Source organism: Muntiacus reevesi, chromosome 8 (genome assembly GCF_963930625.1).
Source record: "Muntiacus reevesi chromosome 8, mMunRee1.1, whole genome shotgun sequence".
Taxonomy (NCBI): Eukaryota; Metazoa; Chordata; class Mammalia; order Artiodactyla; family Cervidae; genus Muntiacus; species Muntiacus reevesi.
The window spans coordinates 44,894,226-44,912,231 of record NC_089256.1 but is presented as its reverse complement, the minus strand read 5'-3'; the positions used below and the strand labels follow the sequence as shown (position 1 = coordinate 44,912,231).

At 41.7% G+C, this 18,006-nt stretch overlaps 1 protein-coding gene across 5 annotated transcripts in view; it reads left to right on the top strand.

Moving 5' to 3' along the window:
- Positions 1-17,200, top strand: part of GOLGB1 (golgin B1) — a 75,379-nt gene extending 58,179 nt beyond the window's left edge. For all 5 annotated transcript variants that reach the window (XM_065943442.1, XM_065943441.1, XM_065943440.1 and 2 more), the window contains 7 exons: positions 7,880-8,045; positions 8,231-8,368; positions 10,606-10,761; positions 11,643-11,740; positions 12,186-12,320; positions 15,424-15,529; positions 15,790-17,200. In XM_065943442.1, the coding sequence (XP_065799514.1) occupies positions 7,880-8,045; positions 8,231-8,368; positions 10,606-10,761; positions 11,643-11,740; positions 12,186-12,320; positions 15,424-15,529; positions 15,790-15,924 (934 nt within the window). In that variant the 3' untranslated portion in view covers positions 15,925-17,200. The remainder of the gene's footprint in view (positions 1-7,879; positions 8,046-8,230; positions 8,369-10,605; positions 10,762-11,642; positions 11,741-12,185; positions 12,321-15,423; positions 15,530-15,789) is intronic.
- Positions 17,201-18,006: the final 806 nt, after the last annotated feature.

The window sequence follows — 18,006 nt, the reverse complement described above, 5'->3', positions numbered from 1 at the left end:
ATAGTTCTGTGCAACTTTATCATATGTGTGGAGTCATGCAACCACCACTGCAACAAGATATACAACTGGCCCATCATCACGAATACGTCCCTTGTGCTATTACTTTATAGTCATTCTTCCTGTTCCTCCCATCTCCACATCCGTAACTTCTGGCAACCACTTATCTGTTTCTCCATCTCATTTTGTCTCATTCTGAGGATTTTTTAGTATGTAACCTTTCTAAATTAGCTTTACTTATGTATAATGCCCTTAACATCCATAACATCTTTGCATGTGTTGATACTTCATTCTTCTTATTGATGAACAGTATTTCATGGTATGAATGTACTGCTTTAACCGTTCATCCATTGAAGCTCTTGTGTTGTTTCTAATTTTTAGCTACTATAAATAAACCTGCTGTAAACACTTGTGTATAGACTTTCATATGGACAGTAAGTTTTAATTTCTCTGAGATAACTGCCCAGGAGTGCAAATGCTAGGTCATATAATAAGTATGTTTAGTTTTTAAAGAAGCTAGAAAACTACATTCCAGAATGACTGTATTATTTTACAACAATATATGAGTGATCCAGTTTCAATATCAAATGCTGTAGCTTCATCAGCATTTGATATTGTAACTGTATTTTAGTTTTTAATAGGTATGTAATGCTGTTCCATTGTGGTTTTAATTTGCATAATGGCTACTAATGTTGAACATTTTTTATGTGCTTATTTGACATTATATATCCTTTTTGATGAAATATTTGTGTTTTTTCTGTTTTCTAATTGTGTCATTAATTTTTACTGTTGAGTTTTGAGAGCCTTTTTGTTTGCTTTTTATTCCAGATACAGATGTTTTGTCAGCTATGTGACCTGCAAATGTTTTCTTCCAGTCTGCAGTTTATTTTTTTCTTCTTTCCATTGAGAAGGTCTTTTTAATTTTGATGAAACCAGTTTATTGCTTATCTTTCTTGTTATTCAGATGCAATAATTGTTATTGTTCTATCTTCAGGTTCATCGATTCTTTTTTCCTTCATCGCTTCTATTCTGCTCTTGAGTTCACTGAGTTAGATTTTTATTTTGGCTATTTTGATATTTTTTCATTCTAAAATTTCCATTTAGGTCTTCTTTATATCTTCTATTTCTTTGCTGAGGCTTTCTCTGTTTTCATTTATTTCCAGTGTGTTAGTTATTACTTTTTGAAGCATTTATATGATGGCCACTTTAAAATCCTTCTATAATTCTGTATATATGTTTCCAATATCTGTGTCATCTTGGGTCTTGTAATCTGTTAATTTTGTTTTCTCAATCAAATTGTGATTTACCTGTTTTTTAGTATGATGAGTGATTTTCTGTTGTTCCTGAACATTTCGGAGTCTTATAAGTTTTAATGATCAATCTTCTTTAAATCTTTAGTAGGCTTCCACTAGCACCATGCCAAGAGGGAAAGAGGGACACTGCCAATTTACTGCTGGAGGAAGGTTTTTTTATCAATACTTAGTGGGAGAAATGTAGGCTTTCCCAGGTGGCGTGGTGGTAAAGAATCTACCTGCTAATGCAGGAGAGGCAAGAGACTCAGGTTTAATTTCCAGGTCAGGAAGATCCCCTGGAGCAGGAAATGGCTACCCACTCCAGTTTTCTTGCCTGGAAAATCCCATGGAAAGAGGAACCTGGTGTGCTACAGTTCATGGGGTCAGAAAGAGTCAGACACAGCTGAGCATACACGTACGCAGTGGGAGGAATAAGGAAAAATGCATCTACTCCATCTCGTCTGGATCTAGAAATCCAAGCCCTTTTCTTTTAAAGATGAATAACAATGCTATGTGTTCTATTAGAGGAAAAAAATACGATAGGAACTGATATTTTTGATGGTTCATTTAATTCAGTGTCTCAGATTTGATCCAAAAAGTAAAGGTAAAGAATAAGTGATTAACAATATATAGACAGGTCCTGTTCTTACAGCCTCATTGTTGGGACTTTGTTACTGTTCAGTAAGACGGTGCAGTGCACCTTAGTAAAACCAAACCCAAAGCTTTCAAGATTTGATACTGAAAGGAGAATCTCTATGTTGGAAAGTGCTGCTGATCAAGCAACACCTGCTTTGTCTCACCGGCTGCCACAGGGCCAGCACAGCCAAGTGAATACAGAGAATATGAGGTAGGGTCTAGAGTCCCATCCAGCTTACAGGGGGCTACCCTGATGACACATATCAATATAATAAAAATAATTATTGTAACATCCCTAGGAGAGCTCTTTAGCATTTTTTAAATTAATCAATTAATTAGGCTGCATCAGGTCCTTTGCCTTGTAGCATATGGGATCTTAGTTCCCCAGCCAGGGATCAAACCCATTTCCCATGCATTGCAAGGTGGATTCTTAACCACTGGACCACCAGGAAGTTCTCCTAAGAGGGCTCTTAATGTGTAAATTTGAGAAGATTTGTTCCTTCACAGATCCTAGATACTTTACTAACATGATATGTCAAAATAAACCTTAAGCAAAGTTTATGGAACAAAACACTTTTTCGAATTGGGTCATTTAAGCTTTATGGAGTGACATTACATCCAAAAAATTTTCATATTCAACATATTTGCAGACTTTCTCATAAGTGAAAATATATCAGACTTACTCCATGGAGTTGACAAAGTTCCCAAATGATACAAGAACACATTTTTTTTTTTTTTAATTAGCAGATGATTGAAGAGAAGGTAAAAAACTGAATTTTTGCTCTCTGGGAATACAAATTTCTCCTGTTTCTTCATTCTTTAATTGAACCTCCAGAAGGAAGGTGAATTACAGGGAATAGCTGCCCCAGCTTATTCCCTTAGAATCTCAATTCATCATCAAGAATCTCAATTCAGCTGAACACTGAATTTAGGGCCCTTCAAAGGTGATCGGGAGCAAAAGGGTGCATCACCTTGATGTCACCCATATTATATCCAAATTACCTATAACTAAAAGGAATCAGCGAACTAAAATGGACTGGAATGGGTGAATTTAACTCAGATGACCATTTTATCTACTACTGTGGGCAGGAATCCCTTAGAAGAAATGGAGTAGCCATCATAGTCAACAAAAGAGTCCAAAATGCGGTACTCAGATGCAATCTCAAAAATGACAGAATAATCTCTGTTCGTTTCCAAGGTGAACCATTCAATATCATGGTAACCCAAGTCTATGCCCCACCAGTAATGCTGAAAAACCTAAAGTTGAACGGTTCTATGAAGACCTACAAGACCTTTTAGAACTAACACCCAAAAAAGATGTCCTTTTCATTATAGGGGACTGGAATACAAAAGTAGGAAGTCAAGAAACACCTGGAGTAACTCACAGATTTGGCCATGGAGTACATAATGAAGCAGGGCAAAGGCTAATAGAGTTTTACTAAGAGAATACACTGGTCATAGCCAACACCCTCTTCCAACAACACAAGAGAAGACTCTACACATGGACATCACCAGATGGCCAACACCGAAATCAGATTGATTATATTCTTTGCAGCTAAAGAGGGAGAAGCTCTATACAGTCAGCAAAAACAAGACCGGGAGCTCAGACCATGGCTCAGATCATGAACTCCTTATTGCCAAATTCAGACTTAAATTTAAGAAAGTGGGGAAAACCACTAAACCATTCAGGTAACTTAAATCAAATCCCTTATGATTATACAGTGGAAGTGACAAATAGATTTAAGGGACTAGATCTGATAGACAGAGTGCCTGATGAACTATGGACGGAGGTTTTGTGACATTGTACAGGAGACAGGGATCAAGACCATCCCCAGGAAAAAGAAATGCAAAAAAGCAAAATGGCTGTCTGAGGAGGCCTTACAAATAGCTGTGAAAGGAAGAGAAGCAAAAAGCAAAGGAGAAAAGGAAAGATATACTCATTTGAATACAAAGTTCCAAAGAATAGCAAGGAGAGATAAGATCTCCGCGATCATAAAAAAAAGAAATAGAGGAAAACAATAGAATGGGAAAGACTAGAGATCTCTTCAAGAAAATTAGAGATACCAAGGGAACATTTCATGCAAAGATGGGCTCAATAAAGGACAGAAATAGTATGGACCTGACAGAAGCAGAAGATATTCAGAAGAGGTGGCAAGAATACACAGAAGAACTGTACAAAAATCTTCATGACCCAGTTAATCACGATGGTGTGATCACTCTCCTAGAGCCAGACATCCTGGAATGTGAAGTCAAGTGGGCCTTAGGAAGCATCACTACAAAGCTAGTGGAGGTGATGGAATTCCAGTTGAGCTATTTCAAATCCTAAAAGATGATGCTATGAAAGTGCTGCACTCAATGTGTCAGCAAATTTGGAAAACTCAGTAGTGGCTACAGGACTGGAAAAGGTCAGTTTTCAATCCAATCCAAAAGAAAGGAAATGCCAAAGAATGCTCAAACTACCGCACAATTGCACTCATCTCACATGCTAGTAAAGTAATGCTCAAAATTCTCCAAGCCAGGCTTCAGCAAGACATGAACCGTGAACTTCCAGATGTTCAAGCTGGGTTTAGAAAATGCAGAGGAACCAGAGATCAAATTGCTAACATCTACTGGATCATCGTAAAAGCAAGAGAGTTCCAGAAAAACATCTGTTTCTGCTTTATTGACTATGCCAAAGCCTTTGACTGTGTGGATCACAATAAACTGTGGAAAATTCTGAAAGAGATAGAAATACCCGAACACCTGACCTGCCTTCTGAGATATCTGTATGCAGGTCAGGAAGCAACAGTTAGAACTGAACATGGAACAACAGACTAATTCCAAATAGGAAAAGGAGTACATCAAGGCTGTATATTGTCACCCTGCTTATTTAACCTATATGCAGAGTACATCATGAGAAATGCTGGGCTGGAAGAAGCACAAGCTGGAATCAAGGTTGCTGGGAGAAATATCAATAACCTCAGATATGCAGATGACACCAACCCTTATGGCAGAAAGTGAAGAGGAACTAACGAGCCTCTTGATGAAAGTGAAAGAGGAGAGTGAAAAAGTTGGCTTAAAGCTCAACATTCAGAAAACGAAGATCATGGCATTTGGTCCCATCACCTCATGGGAAATAGATGGGGAGACAGTGGAAACGGTGACAGACTATTTTTTTGGGCTACAAAATCACTGCAAATGGTGATTGCAGCTATGAAATTAAAAGACGCTTACTCCTTGGAAGGAAAGTTATGACCAACCTAGACAGCATTAAAAAGCAGAGACATTACTTTGCCAACAAAGGTCCATCTAGACAAGACTATGGTATTTCCAGTAGTCATGTATGGATGTGAGAGTTGGACTGTAAAGAAAGCTGAGCGCCAAAGAATTGATGCTTTTGAACTGTGGTGTTGGAGAAGACTCTTGAGAGTCCCTTGGACTGCAAGGAGGTCCAACCAGTCCATTATAGAGGTTGATGCTTTTGAACTGTGGTGTTGCAGAAGAACTTTGAGAGTCCCTTGGACTGCAAGGAGATCCAACCAGTCCATCCTAAATGAGATCAGTCCTGGGTGTTCATTGGAAGGACTGATGCTGAAGCTGAAACTCCAATACTTTGACTACCTGATGCTAAGAGCTGACTCATTTGAAAAGACCCTGATGCTGGGAAAGATTGAGGGCAGGAGGAGAAGGGGATGACAGAGGATGAGGTGGTTGGATGGCATCACCGACTCAATGGACATGAGTTTGGGTGGGCTCCAGGAGTTGGTGTTGAACAGGTAGGCCTGGCATGCTACAGCCCATGAGGTCACAAAGAGTCAGACATGACTGAGCGACTGAACTAAACTGAACTGAACTGAAAGAATAGTGTGTCAAGTTGCTACTAAAAACCAAAGAAGAGGTGCACGGTTCTAAAGACTTGTTTTTTGCAGCCACTTGTTCCTCTGAAACTTCCTGGCAGAGGTTCTGAAAGAAGACTTTCCTGATAAAGTTGACCCTTAGGGAAGAGAAAAAGAAGGAGAAAAAATGATTTCTGGTCTATTGATTTTTTTTCCCTGCATTTTCACCATTCTGTTAGCCTTTCTCTCTTTACCTTCCACATTTAAGCAGTTTTGAAGGAAATAAAAATTATATATCAAGTGGCTGTGAGTAAATTATAAGAAGGAAAGGAAAACATTTTACTTTATCTTTAGAAGGAAGAAGACATGAAGACACAGATTTGATTCACTGACTTTAGGACCAGTTTCTTTGCTGAATATCTTTTTAAAACAGGATCCCTGTCTTGCTCTTGAAATACTTTCGAGAAACGAGCTTTCCAAACATGAAAAAGCTGGAACATCTCATTCAGGTTTCTATGGCACTGGGCTTGGCTAATCAGAAGAGCCTGGATTTATGCAATAACCTTTTTCTTCTACTTTAACTACTGGTTTGCTTATTCTGCTCTGGTTCCTGTGCTGTCTTACTTAAGGTTTAATGAGGTATGGCCCTTTTGTGGCTGTTCTCTTAAGTAATCAGGCTTGTTCCTTAGCTCCTATTCTCCATTGAGGGTCTCTCCAGACTGTAACTACTTGTCCATCTTTCAAAAAAAAAGGCTATTTGAAGCTTTATAAAAGATCTGTGATCTTTCTCTCATATTCCTCCTTTCTTATTCTCTCTCATTTTTCACAGACAAATATAAGAGAAAGTGTATTAGAGGATTTCTGTACCTTTTCCATATAGTGGCCTTATAATAAAAATTTATTTTACTTTCTAAGTTTTATTGTTCTGGCTTTTTGAAAAAAAAAAAATCTGACTAATCCAAGTCACCTTTTGACACAGCAGGATTCTTTCATAATAGATTTATGTCCTTTAGAAAAGAAAGGACCATTTTACCTTATTTCTAGAGAAAAAGACAAAAAAAGTCTGATGTAGTTCAAACAAAATCTTGCATTATTGGGAAAAATAGAGACTAGTCATAAAGTAAAGAGATGCTGCACAAATTTGTTTACAACCCCCTCCTTTTTTTTTTTCAGGCATAATGTAGCGAGAAGTAGAATTAAAGAATCTGACACAGAGGCAGCTTTGCTAGTTCTGCAGAAAATTAGCTGGAATCAAATAGAGGCCTCCCTCTTGATCAAATTCAGGGAATAAATAAATAGCAGCAGTTTATAGGTAAATCCTTCCCTCCAGAACTCTGCCCTCCTCACAGTAAGTCATCAGATGGTTTGCCTAATAGTGGCAGATGGACATGTAGCTTGCAGGAAGCTGATGCTTCCTGGGTAGTGGTTACCTCAGAGGCAATCAGCGTTGGAATTACTCATCTGTGTTTGGTGTGTTACATATAGTATCTCATTAAATCATTACAATAATTCTAAGGAATAGATCATTTATTCCCATTTCACCAATGAGGCTCAGAGATTAAGTAGCTTTTTTCAGGGTCTCATGCCTAGTGTAGAATCGAGCCAGCGTTTGACCCAGCTCCTTCAGACTCTACAATGGCATCCTCATAACCCTGATGTTGTTCTAAAGAATTACAGTGGTTTCCCATTGCTTGCAGAGTAAATTTTATTTAGTATGGTGTTCAGTGCCCCCTCTGAGTCCGACTTCTTTCCTCTTCACCTTCATTTCCTGCTCTATCCACTCTCCACACTGTGTACTACAACAGTTCCAAAACTCACTTTGTATATTCATTCTTGTGCTTTTTGTTCTGTTCTCAACCTGAAATGCTTTTCCCATTATGGAAACCTGACTCATTGTTCAGAGTTCAGATCAAATAAACACCTGCTTTTCTGTAAAATCTTCCCCAGTCCTGCCAGTTAGAGTTCTATTAAGTTCCTCTTCATCATCTTGCTGCACAATTCTATTTATAACATAAATTTCGCTCTGGTTATGTATTTTCGACTGCATCTCCACATCCCATTAGATGTTTTGAATATGTAGTTATTTATCTTTGTCTCACAAGTATATATTTGCCCATGCCTATTTCATGTTTTCTGTAGGATGGAGAAGAATTCCTGGGAAATGCATGAGAGGAGAATGAAGGAGCAATACCTTATGGCTATCGCAGATAAAGATCAGCAACTCAGCCATCTGCAGAACCTTGTGAGGGAATTGAGATCTTCTTCTTCACAGACTGAGACCCACAAAGTGCAGTACCAAAGACAGGTGAGTAATTCCAACGCTGAATGTTGCTTGGAGGAAACATTAGCTTCCTGCAAGCTAAGTGCTCATCTGCCACTATTAGGCAAGCCATCTGATGACTTCTGTGAGGTGGGCAGGGTTTCCGGAGGGAGGGGTTTAAGTATGCACAATGTTTGGAGAGAGTTTCATCAGTGTTTATATCCTGGCAGGCATCCCCAGAGACATCAGTTTCCCTCAATGGATCACAAAACCTAATTTATGAGACAGAGCATCTTAGGACTCAGCTCAATGACAGCTTAAAAGAAATTCACCAAAAGGAGTTAAGAATTCAGCAACTGAACAGCAAGGTATGTGTTCCCTGCTAGCCTGAAGTTCAATTTCTTGTTTCCATGACTAGAAGCAAGAAGGTAAGTAGATGCTGTTTAAGCTTAGGCTCCAGCTTTATTAGAAGACAGAAGTTTTACCTTTCTCAGAGCCTGGATCCCTCACTTTAAAGCACCAGACACAGGGCCATTTCTTTTTCCTTGCCTTTGCAGTGCCCTTGGGAGTGATTTGGAAAAGCCCATTCAATAAGAATGGTAAAAGCCAAACTACTTTAGGAAGGCTTCCTACCCAGCATCATCTCCCCATAACTCCTCACAAATCCTCCAGCAAGCTCCCTGGTATTTCTCACTAGTGTGTAGCAGGGAAGAGTCTCAGGAAGGAGGCTTGCATATGCGATTAGACAAAGCAATAGAGGTGAGGGGTCTGCTCTTCATTCTACTCCATTTGTAAGCTTCCTCACTGTCTATCTAATGTTGTGGAATTAAGCCAATTTGCTTTTTCCTGAACCCCAGGCTGGCTGCTCTAGACACTCTAGGAAGCATGCTGGAATAGATGGACCTCTTTCTATGGGAAGAGCTGCTTTGCCATCTGGTCCCTAGAGCAAAGGCCGAGGCAAGAAAAAAGAAAATTATTCTCAGTGCCTTCTCATATCTGTCTTCTCCCCTCATCCATTCTTTGGCTTCTCTTCCTTCATCACCTGCTTCCCTTCCCTCACCATCTTATGAATCATTATACTCCTGTTATCTCTGACTTGTCAGATTATTCTCTGGCAGCACCTCACCTGGTTCTGCCTTCTTCAGAGGAACCCAGCTAGGTAGTTTATGTTAGTGCTAGGAGGAATTTGAGTGATCATTTAGACTCTGGAATCCAAAAATTAGCTTTGAGGAGGACTATCAATATAAATGTCCAAAAATTATGCACAAAATGATGTGTTTGTGTTTGTAAGTTTCTCGTCACAAAAACTCAGGCATTCCCCAAGGGATCTGTGATTCAAAAATGGTAAAGATCAGTAGGCTGTACACAGATTAGGAAATTAACGCCCAGAGATATTAAGTAATTTGCCCAAAGTGTTAGTAGCAGGTCAGTCTGGGGGCAAATATGGTAATGTACATGAAAAATACAGTGCCTGGTTTATGTAGAAGGCACTCATTAAATGTTGTTAAATTCAACTAACTAACATTGAAGTATCAGAGACTGATAACACTGTTAACTCTGGCAGAATTTAAAAAAAATTTGCATTTAAAATTTGCATTTTTTCAAGTAGGTTAGTTGGTCACAGTGAATTGGTAAAATTACAGAGCCTTCGTTGGGGGTGTTTTCTGGGAGTTTTCAGGGGGTGCTATGGTGGGGGGACTCCAGAGCAGATCCTACCCAGTTCCTCTTTCAGTCTAGTCAGTTGTTTCCAAAAAGTTCTGCCCTTCATAGCTCTTAACACCTCCTCTTTCTATAAACTAGATCCTATCTCAACCTTGTTATATTTGCTTTCCTGAAGATTAGACTGTGAATCACTCTGGGCATTTGTCTTTCTAGGATGGTACTTGAAACTGCAATGAATAGCAACTGAAACATTTTTCATGTAAATATTTTAGTGGGGTAAAACACCAAAAGGTGCACAAATCACAAATACAGTCTGGTATATTTTCATGAAGTAAGGACACCTGTATAAGCAGCACCCAGATTAAGAATCAGAACATCTCCATCCCTAGGGTCGATCATTCACTTATTCATCATTCAGCAAACAATAACTAATTATCTACCTTCTGTGAGCCTAGCCATATGCTTGGTATTGAGGATACACAGTGACCCTTCATGGAGTTCATAGTTTGGGGATATTAAAGCTTCCACTAACTGGGTCCCAGCTAACTAGGAGCACTGCTTCTTGGGCTCTAGCACGGGTAGTAGCAGATGGGCTGTCAGCATAGAATGTCTCCTCTCCAAGCCACCACCCTAATTCTTTCCATGGATGCTCAGCCTTTGCTTATATCTCTGCCTGATCATGGGGCTTCCCAGGTGACTCAGTGGTAAAGAATCTCCCTGCCAGTGCAGGATGCAGGAGATGCAGATTCGATCCCTGGATCAGGAAGATCCCCTGGAGGAGGAAATGGCAACATGCTCCAGTATTCTTGCCTGAAAAATCTCATGGACAGGGAGCCTGGTGGACTACAGAGTTGTAAAGAGTCAGATATGACTAAGCATACACACTGCCTGCTCCTAGTGAAACAGTCCTGTGGGCTAGTGCTTATCATCTCTCCTATTTCAGTTCTCTCAACTGCTGGAAGAGAAAAATACCCTTTCTATTCAGCTCTGTGACACCAGTCAGAGTCTCCGTGAGAACCAGCAGCACTACAGTGACCTTTTCAATCACTGTGCAGTCCTGGAGAAGCAGGTTCAAGAGCTGCAAGCTGTGAGTGAAAAGGTGAGAGGCTGGGGAAAGTGTTGGGAAATTGAGCACGGATGATAAAGCATAAAGCACAGCCTCGAAAAGGTCGATGTCTTTAGGCTGAAGATCAAATAGGTGTGATGGAAACAGTGAGAAGAGGAGTGGAGGAATAAGGTCCAAGAAAAACTGAAGAGTGAATGGATTAGAAGGAAAAAGATCAACAGTGAGGTTCAGTTCAGTTCAGTCGCTCAGTCGTGTCCAACTCTTTGCGACCCCATGGACTACAGCACACCAGGCTTCCCTATTCATCACCAACTCCCGGAGCTTACTCAAATTCATGTCCATTGAGTGAGCTGGTGGGATAGAAATAAAAAAGTGAGTGGTAAACAGTGATGATTGAGACTTTTGGAAGGCTTTTTGCTTCAAGTAATAGGAAAGCTTTAGGGAGATTTGGACCTGAGAAACAAAATTGACAGAGTTGTTGACAGCCGTGGAGAGGGGAGGTTGTTGAAGTGGATGAAGACTGAGAATGAGCGTGGAGGGGAGTAGGACATGGCAGGAAGAGGAGAGGGGCGGGAGGAGTGGCTGAATCGGGCAGGGACCAGAGTGGCTTCTGGAAAGTAGATGGGTCTCCACTAGAAGCAAGAGAGAGTCAGTTACCAGCCTTGAAATTTTGAGAGGAGAGATTCAAGAATGAGATTCTGGAGGAAAGTCTAATGACGAATTTTATGTAGGAGATTAATCTATTAGAGCAGAAGATTCTTACTTCTAAATCTGAACTTGAAGAGAGTGATAATAGAGGTATTCCTCTCCAAGATTTCTCTTTTTTCTCCAATGCCTAAGCAAGTTCTCATTTTGCCTGAGCACAATTTCTTGAGTGTTTCATCACTGAATTACTAAATTTATTCTTCTTCCAGGGGCCGCTAAATATAGATGTTGCTCCAGGAGCTCCCCAGGAAAAGAATGGCAGTCACAGGAAAGGTGATGCTGAAGAACTGAGCGAGCCACAGCTAAGGTAGGGGAGCATCTCTCAACCCTGGAGTGTGCGCTGTGTAGGCAGCACTTGGGCGGTCATCTAGTTAGAATGGGAGTCCATTGTATGGATTTAATGTATCTTCTTATCTTACTGGCCTCACAGGATTAATGTGAGCATTATAAAGTAACAATTATAATAACAAATTGAGTGTGAGTAGTTTGTGAAACAGACCCTCCCTACACACACACATCTTACTAAGATTATGATATTCAAATGAGAGATATTCAGAAGTCCCTAAAATCTCTTAAGACATTTCCTGCAGCTTTATTTAATCTTTTGACAGGCATTCTTTTAAAATACTCATTGTGTTTGTACAGCCTTCTATAAATTTCCATGCTTTATAACCTTAGGAAGACTTCGAATCCCTATATCTGCAACTCTGTTCTGCATCTAGTGATGCTTTTGTTTTCCTTTTGTCGTGAAGCTTTTCTGAGGCCCAGAAGCAGCTCTCCAGCACTAAACAGGAGATGAACGAGTTGAGAAAACTACTGGAAGAAGAACGAGACCACAGGGTGGCTGTGGAGGCTGCCCTCGCCACGGCCGAGGAGCAGATCAGGAGGTAAAGGACCGAGGGACACAGCCTCCTTTCATTTCTGACCCTTTCTGATTCTGTGTGTGTGTGTGCTTAGTCGCTCAGTCATGTCCAACTCTTTGTGACCTCATGGACTGCAGCCCACCAGGCTCCTCTGTCCATGGGGATTCTCCAGACAAGAACACTGGAGTGGATTGCCATGCCCTTCTCCAGGGGATCTTCCCAACCCAGGGATCAAACCCAGTTCTCCCATATTGCATTTGGATTATTTACCATCTGAGCCACCAGGGAAGCCCAAGAATACTGAAGTGGGTAGCCTATCCCTTCTTTAGGGGATCTTCCCAACCCAGGGGTGGAACGAGGGTCTCCTGCATTGCAGGTGGATTCTTTACAGCTGAGCTACCAGAGAAGCCCTTTTTGATTGTACTTGTATGCATTTCAGGACCAGACTTGGGAATAAATAGGATCTAGTTCTCATCCTGCGGAGAAGGCAATGACACCCCACTGCAGTACTCTTGCCTGGAAAATCCCATGGGTGGAGGAGCCTGGTAGGCTGCGGTCCATGGGGTCGTTAAGAGTCGGACACGACTGAGCAACTTCACTTTCACTTTTCACTTTCACACATTGGAGAAGGAAATGGCAACCTACTCCAGTGTTCTTGCCTGGAGAATCCTAGGGATGGGGGAGCCTGGTGGGCTGCCTTCTATGGGATCACACAGAGTCAGACAGAAGTGACTTAGCAGCAGCAGCAGCAGCAGTAGCAGCAGCAGTAGCAGTTCTCATCCTGAGATGGGTGCTGTAGCAAGAGTGGGTTCAAGACAAGTCACGGTAATCCAAGCTCAGCCCATCCACAATTCCCTCTTTGGCCCTAATGCAGAATGGATATCGAGGCAGCTAATCGAGTGCTGCCTCCCCAGACCTGGCATTGCTGTTGTCCTGTTAGCACCTGACACACACTCCACAATGCCTATGGAACTCAGTGGACTTGCCATTTAAAAGCAGCCCATCAGTGCTTACAAACATCTCATCCTTACTCAGCCTAGCCTACAGACAGTGACAGACTTGACCTGCATAGTACCAGACCATGCTGTTTGCATCAAGGCTGCCCCTAAAAAGCTTATCTTATGGAAGAACAGACACAGAAGGGGTCCTGTGCAGCCAGTCGGGCTCTCATGAGATCAGGCAGAATGGAGCTAGGCTGGGCACATTGAGTTTCTCTTTCCAGGCTCACAAATCAGATTAAAGTGTTCCTTCACTCCTGAGAAAAGTGTGAGCCCTATAAAGAGAATGCAGGGGTTTTAGGCTAATCAACATCCCTTCATGTAGAGGAAACATCAGGAGTAGAGTTCCAGCCTCCCCACACAATTAAGAAGTGCATCCCTCTAAGCAAATGATTGATCAGGTGTGTGTTGTGTTACTTGCAGCACCTTGATACAATTCTCATGGGATTTTTTTTTTAATTGAAGGATAATTGCTTTACAGAATTTTGCTCTTTTCTGTCAAACCTCAACATGAATCAGCCATAGGTACACATATATCCCCTCCCTTTTGAACCTCCCTCCCATCTCCTCCCCATCCCACCCCTCTAGGTTGATACAGAGTTTCCTGAGCCATATAGCAAATTCCTGTTGACTCTCTCTTTTACAGATGGTAATGTAAGTTCCATGTTACTCTTTCCATACATCTCCCCCTCTCCTCGCCTCTCCCCATGTCCATAAGTCTGTTCTCTATGTCTGTTTCTCCATTGTTGCCCTGTAAATAAATTCTTCAGTACCATTTTTCTAGACTCCATATATATGTGTTAGAATATGGTATTTATCTTTCTCTTTCTGACTCACTTCACTCAGTATAATAGGTTCTAGGTATCTACCTCATTAGAACTGACTCAAATGCATTCCTTTTTATGGCTGAGTAATATTCCATTGTATATATGTACCACAACTTCTTTATCCATTTATCTGTCGATGGACATCTAGGTTGCTTCTGTGTTCTAGCTATTCTAAATAGTGCTGCAATGAGCAATGGGATACATGTTTCTCTTTCAATTTTGGTTTCCGCAGGGTATATGCCTAGGAGTGGGATTGCTGGGTCAAAGGGTGATTTTATACCTAGTTTTTTAAGGGATCTCCATACAGTCTTCCATAGTGGCTCTATCAATTTACATTCCCCACCAGCAGTGCAAGAGCACTCCCTTTTCTCCACATCCTCTCCAGCATTTATTGGTTGTAGACCTTTTGATGAGGGCCATTCTGACCAATGTGAGATGATATCTCATTGTAGTTTTGATTTGAAATTCTCTAATAATGAGTGATGTTGAGCATCTTGCGTTTATTTATTATCTGTATGTCTTCTTTGGAGAAATGTCTGTTTAGGTCTTTTTCCCACTTTTTGATTGGGATGTTTGTTTTTCTGGTATTGAGTTGTATGAGCTGTTTGTATATTTTGGAAATTAATCCTTTGTCAGATGTTTCATTTGCTATTATTTTCTCCCATTCTGAGGGTCAATTCTTGTTTTTGTGAGAAACCGTTGAGTGGATAAAAACAGCTTCTTCATTAAATGGAGAAGTTCTAGTATTAAGTAAGCAAATTAGCAAAAAATGAAACAGAAAGCAATAGAGGCTGCAGTTCAGTTTAATTGTCAAAACCCCGCAAAAATCTTTCTTGAATTCTTTTGCCTATTAGATTTTAATAAACAGGGAAAAAATTAAAAGAGTTTCTCTGAGCCAGGTGTGGTGTAGCAGGAAAAAAGAGCGTGAGGTTTAGAGACACAGCTGGGTTTTGACTTCTGGCTTTACATCTTACTGGCTGTACCATTGTGGACAAGTACTTTTTACTTCTTTAAGTCTTACTTTGAAGATAATAACACCAACCTTAAACCTGAGAATTAAATGTATGTAAAACACCTGATCCAGCATCTGATACACAGTAGGCAGTCAATTCTTGGTAATTATTACCATCTCTACTGCTGCTGAAAGAAACCTGTCTACCCTTTCACTCCTTGCATGGGGACGAGGCCATGGGAGCTGCAAGTCCCTTACACTGCATCCCATGGCAAGATGTCCAGGGTGATTTCACCTGATCAGCCTCTCATGCCATGAACCAATGCCTCTTTTTTTTTTCCTCAATTCAGGTTGGAGCATGGTGAATGGGACTCTGCCCGGTCTCCTATCATTGGCTCCTGTGGCTCCCAGGAGCAGGCGCTACTAATAGATCTTACAAGCAGCAGTTGTCGGAGGGTAAGAAGGGAGAAGGGTGAAGAAAGGGCACTGTGCTATCAGACGGGCTGGCTGTGTTGAGGGCAAGAGGTCAAGGAAAAGGAACATGGGCCTGAGATTGGAAGGGTATGAAAGGCTGCAGGAAACTATTGGGATGTACTAAGCTGCTGGCCCCAAGGAGTTTTCTTCTCAGGATACCTCTTCTCTGCAGTGGTTGGAGAAGGAAAACAGGGCAGATCTCTCTAGGGTGAGACTCTCTGACTTCCACATTTTCTTTTCAGACCCGGAGTGGTGCTGGATGGAAGCGGGTCCTGCGTTCGCTCTGTCACTCCCGGACAAGGGTGCCGCTGCTGGCAGCCGTCTACTTTCTGATGGTTCATGTCCTACTCGTTCTATGTCTCACAGGCCATCTATAAGCCTAGTTCTCACCTTTTGGACCACTCCCCCCAGAACTTGGAACTCCCTCACCTCTAACATCAAAACCATCAATTCCAGTGGAACAGTCTTCCCACTTACAGATCCTCTTCTCCAATTCTCCACAGAAAGTGCCTGTAAAAACAGAGGTGGACATGAGCACAGGTTAGAGCTGCAGGGGCCAGTGATTCTGCTTTCTTCTATTGCCCAGGGCCCGACACTTCTGCATTGGTTATTGAGCCCAATATTTGTTCAGGTTTTGCAGGGCCCTGACATTTTATGGTCCTGTGAAAGATGCTGAGGAATGTCTTTTCAGCCAGGAGGATGGTTCCAATAAACCTAATAAACGGAAGTCCAGTATCATTCCGATTGATACTTTCTTTCCCTCGTGTACCTTATAATTTTCTCCCGCTTCAGAGGACGTGGACCTGCCATAAACAGGGCAGGGGGAATGTTCCAGGGAACATTACCTCATAGGATATCTAATTAGGTCCCTGGCAAAATAGAGCAAGAGTGGAAGAACTCCCCAGGGGTGTTAGCTGTTGGATCACAGAGGAGGACAGCATCTCCTTCCCTGTCTGTTCAGACTTAATTGGAGTGAGACTCATGGTCCTGGACTGTACGGTGAGGATCCCACTGCTTATCCCTTGATCATCACATGGGTACTGAAGTGTGAAGTGGCCTGTGCCTTTGCTTTCACTAAAAGGCAAGAGGAGCTGGCTATGGACGGTGGAATTCAATACTCATCATTCCTGTGTTATCTGGATAAGCCTCGAATGTGGGCCCTAAGATAGTACACTGGGAACCCCTAAGACAGTATACTGGGAACCAGCCCTAGGTGAGGCGCTGAATCCCAGCCAGGGAGATTGGACTGGTGTGACAACCACCCCTAGCCTCCTGAAGTCAAAGCTGCTGTGCAGTTGGTGATACTTACTCCAGCTTCTCCACATGTTGTCATCTGCCCTCTGTGGTAACAGGGAACTGAAGGAAATAGAGGGAGACTATAGAGAAGACAAACTATTTAAACCCAAGCCTGAGAATGACAGCCAGGTTTGAATTCCGTTTGTGCCTATTCCCCGGCCCCAACCCTTACCAATTGGTTATTTTCTCATTTTGCACATGTCCCCTGCCTGCTCTCACTACCCAAAGAGGAGAGAGAACTGGTGGACACACTGATCTGCTCTAATCCTTTGTTCTGTGGTGACCAAATCATGGTCACAGCAACCCAGGAACTTTCCTGAACAACTGTAAATTAATAAAATTATTTTCAGAATGAAATATTGTGGTGGTGTGTGTATGTATACACAGGAGGTTACATATATGTGTTTGCTTGCTGAGGGGAGGAAGGAACATAGAGGAAGTAGGGATGGAGTAGCCAGAAGTTAATATAGAGGTAGAGAGCTGTGCATATCTAGGCTTCCTTCTCACTGGCCAACATCTGGCTGCATGCATCTTTCTAGGCTTAGCTTGATCTCGGGTGGTGAAATGAAGTGAGGAGATGCCATCCCAATACTGAACCAAACAAAGCCGAGCCTTTGAGCATGAGATTCATGCAGGATTTTGCCTGGACCTGGAAGAACTATCTGGTGCACATTGAAAATACTTGATCCCTAGGGATCCCTCTGGGTAGGGGTAGAGTAGGGAAGGTAAGTCTCATAGAAAAGCAGGATGGACATTATTATTTGTTTATATCAAGTCCAGAAGCTCCAATACTTTGGCCACCTGATATGAAGAGCTGACTCATTGGAAAAGACCCCGATGCTGGGAAAGATTGAGGACAAAAGAAGAAGGGGGCAACAGAAGATGAGATAGTTGGATGACATTACTGACTCAATGGACATGAGTTTGAGCAAACTCTGAAAGTGAAGAACAAGGAAACCTGGCCCACTGCAGCCCACAGGGTCACAAACAGCAACTGAACAAAACATCAGGTCACTGCTTGAGAAAAGCTAACTCACTTTCTCAAGGTGCAATAAGTAAATTTTGAACCACGTCTATCTAACTTTAAAGCCCATGCTTGCTGTGTTTTACTGCCTCTCACTAGGAATGAATTTGGGACATTTGCTAAAGGAAAGATGAACTTG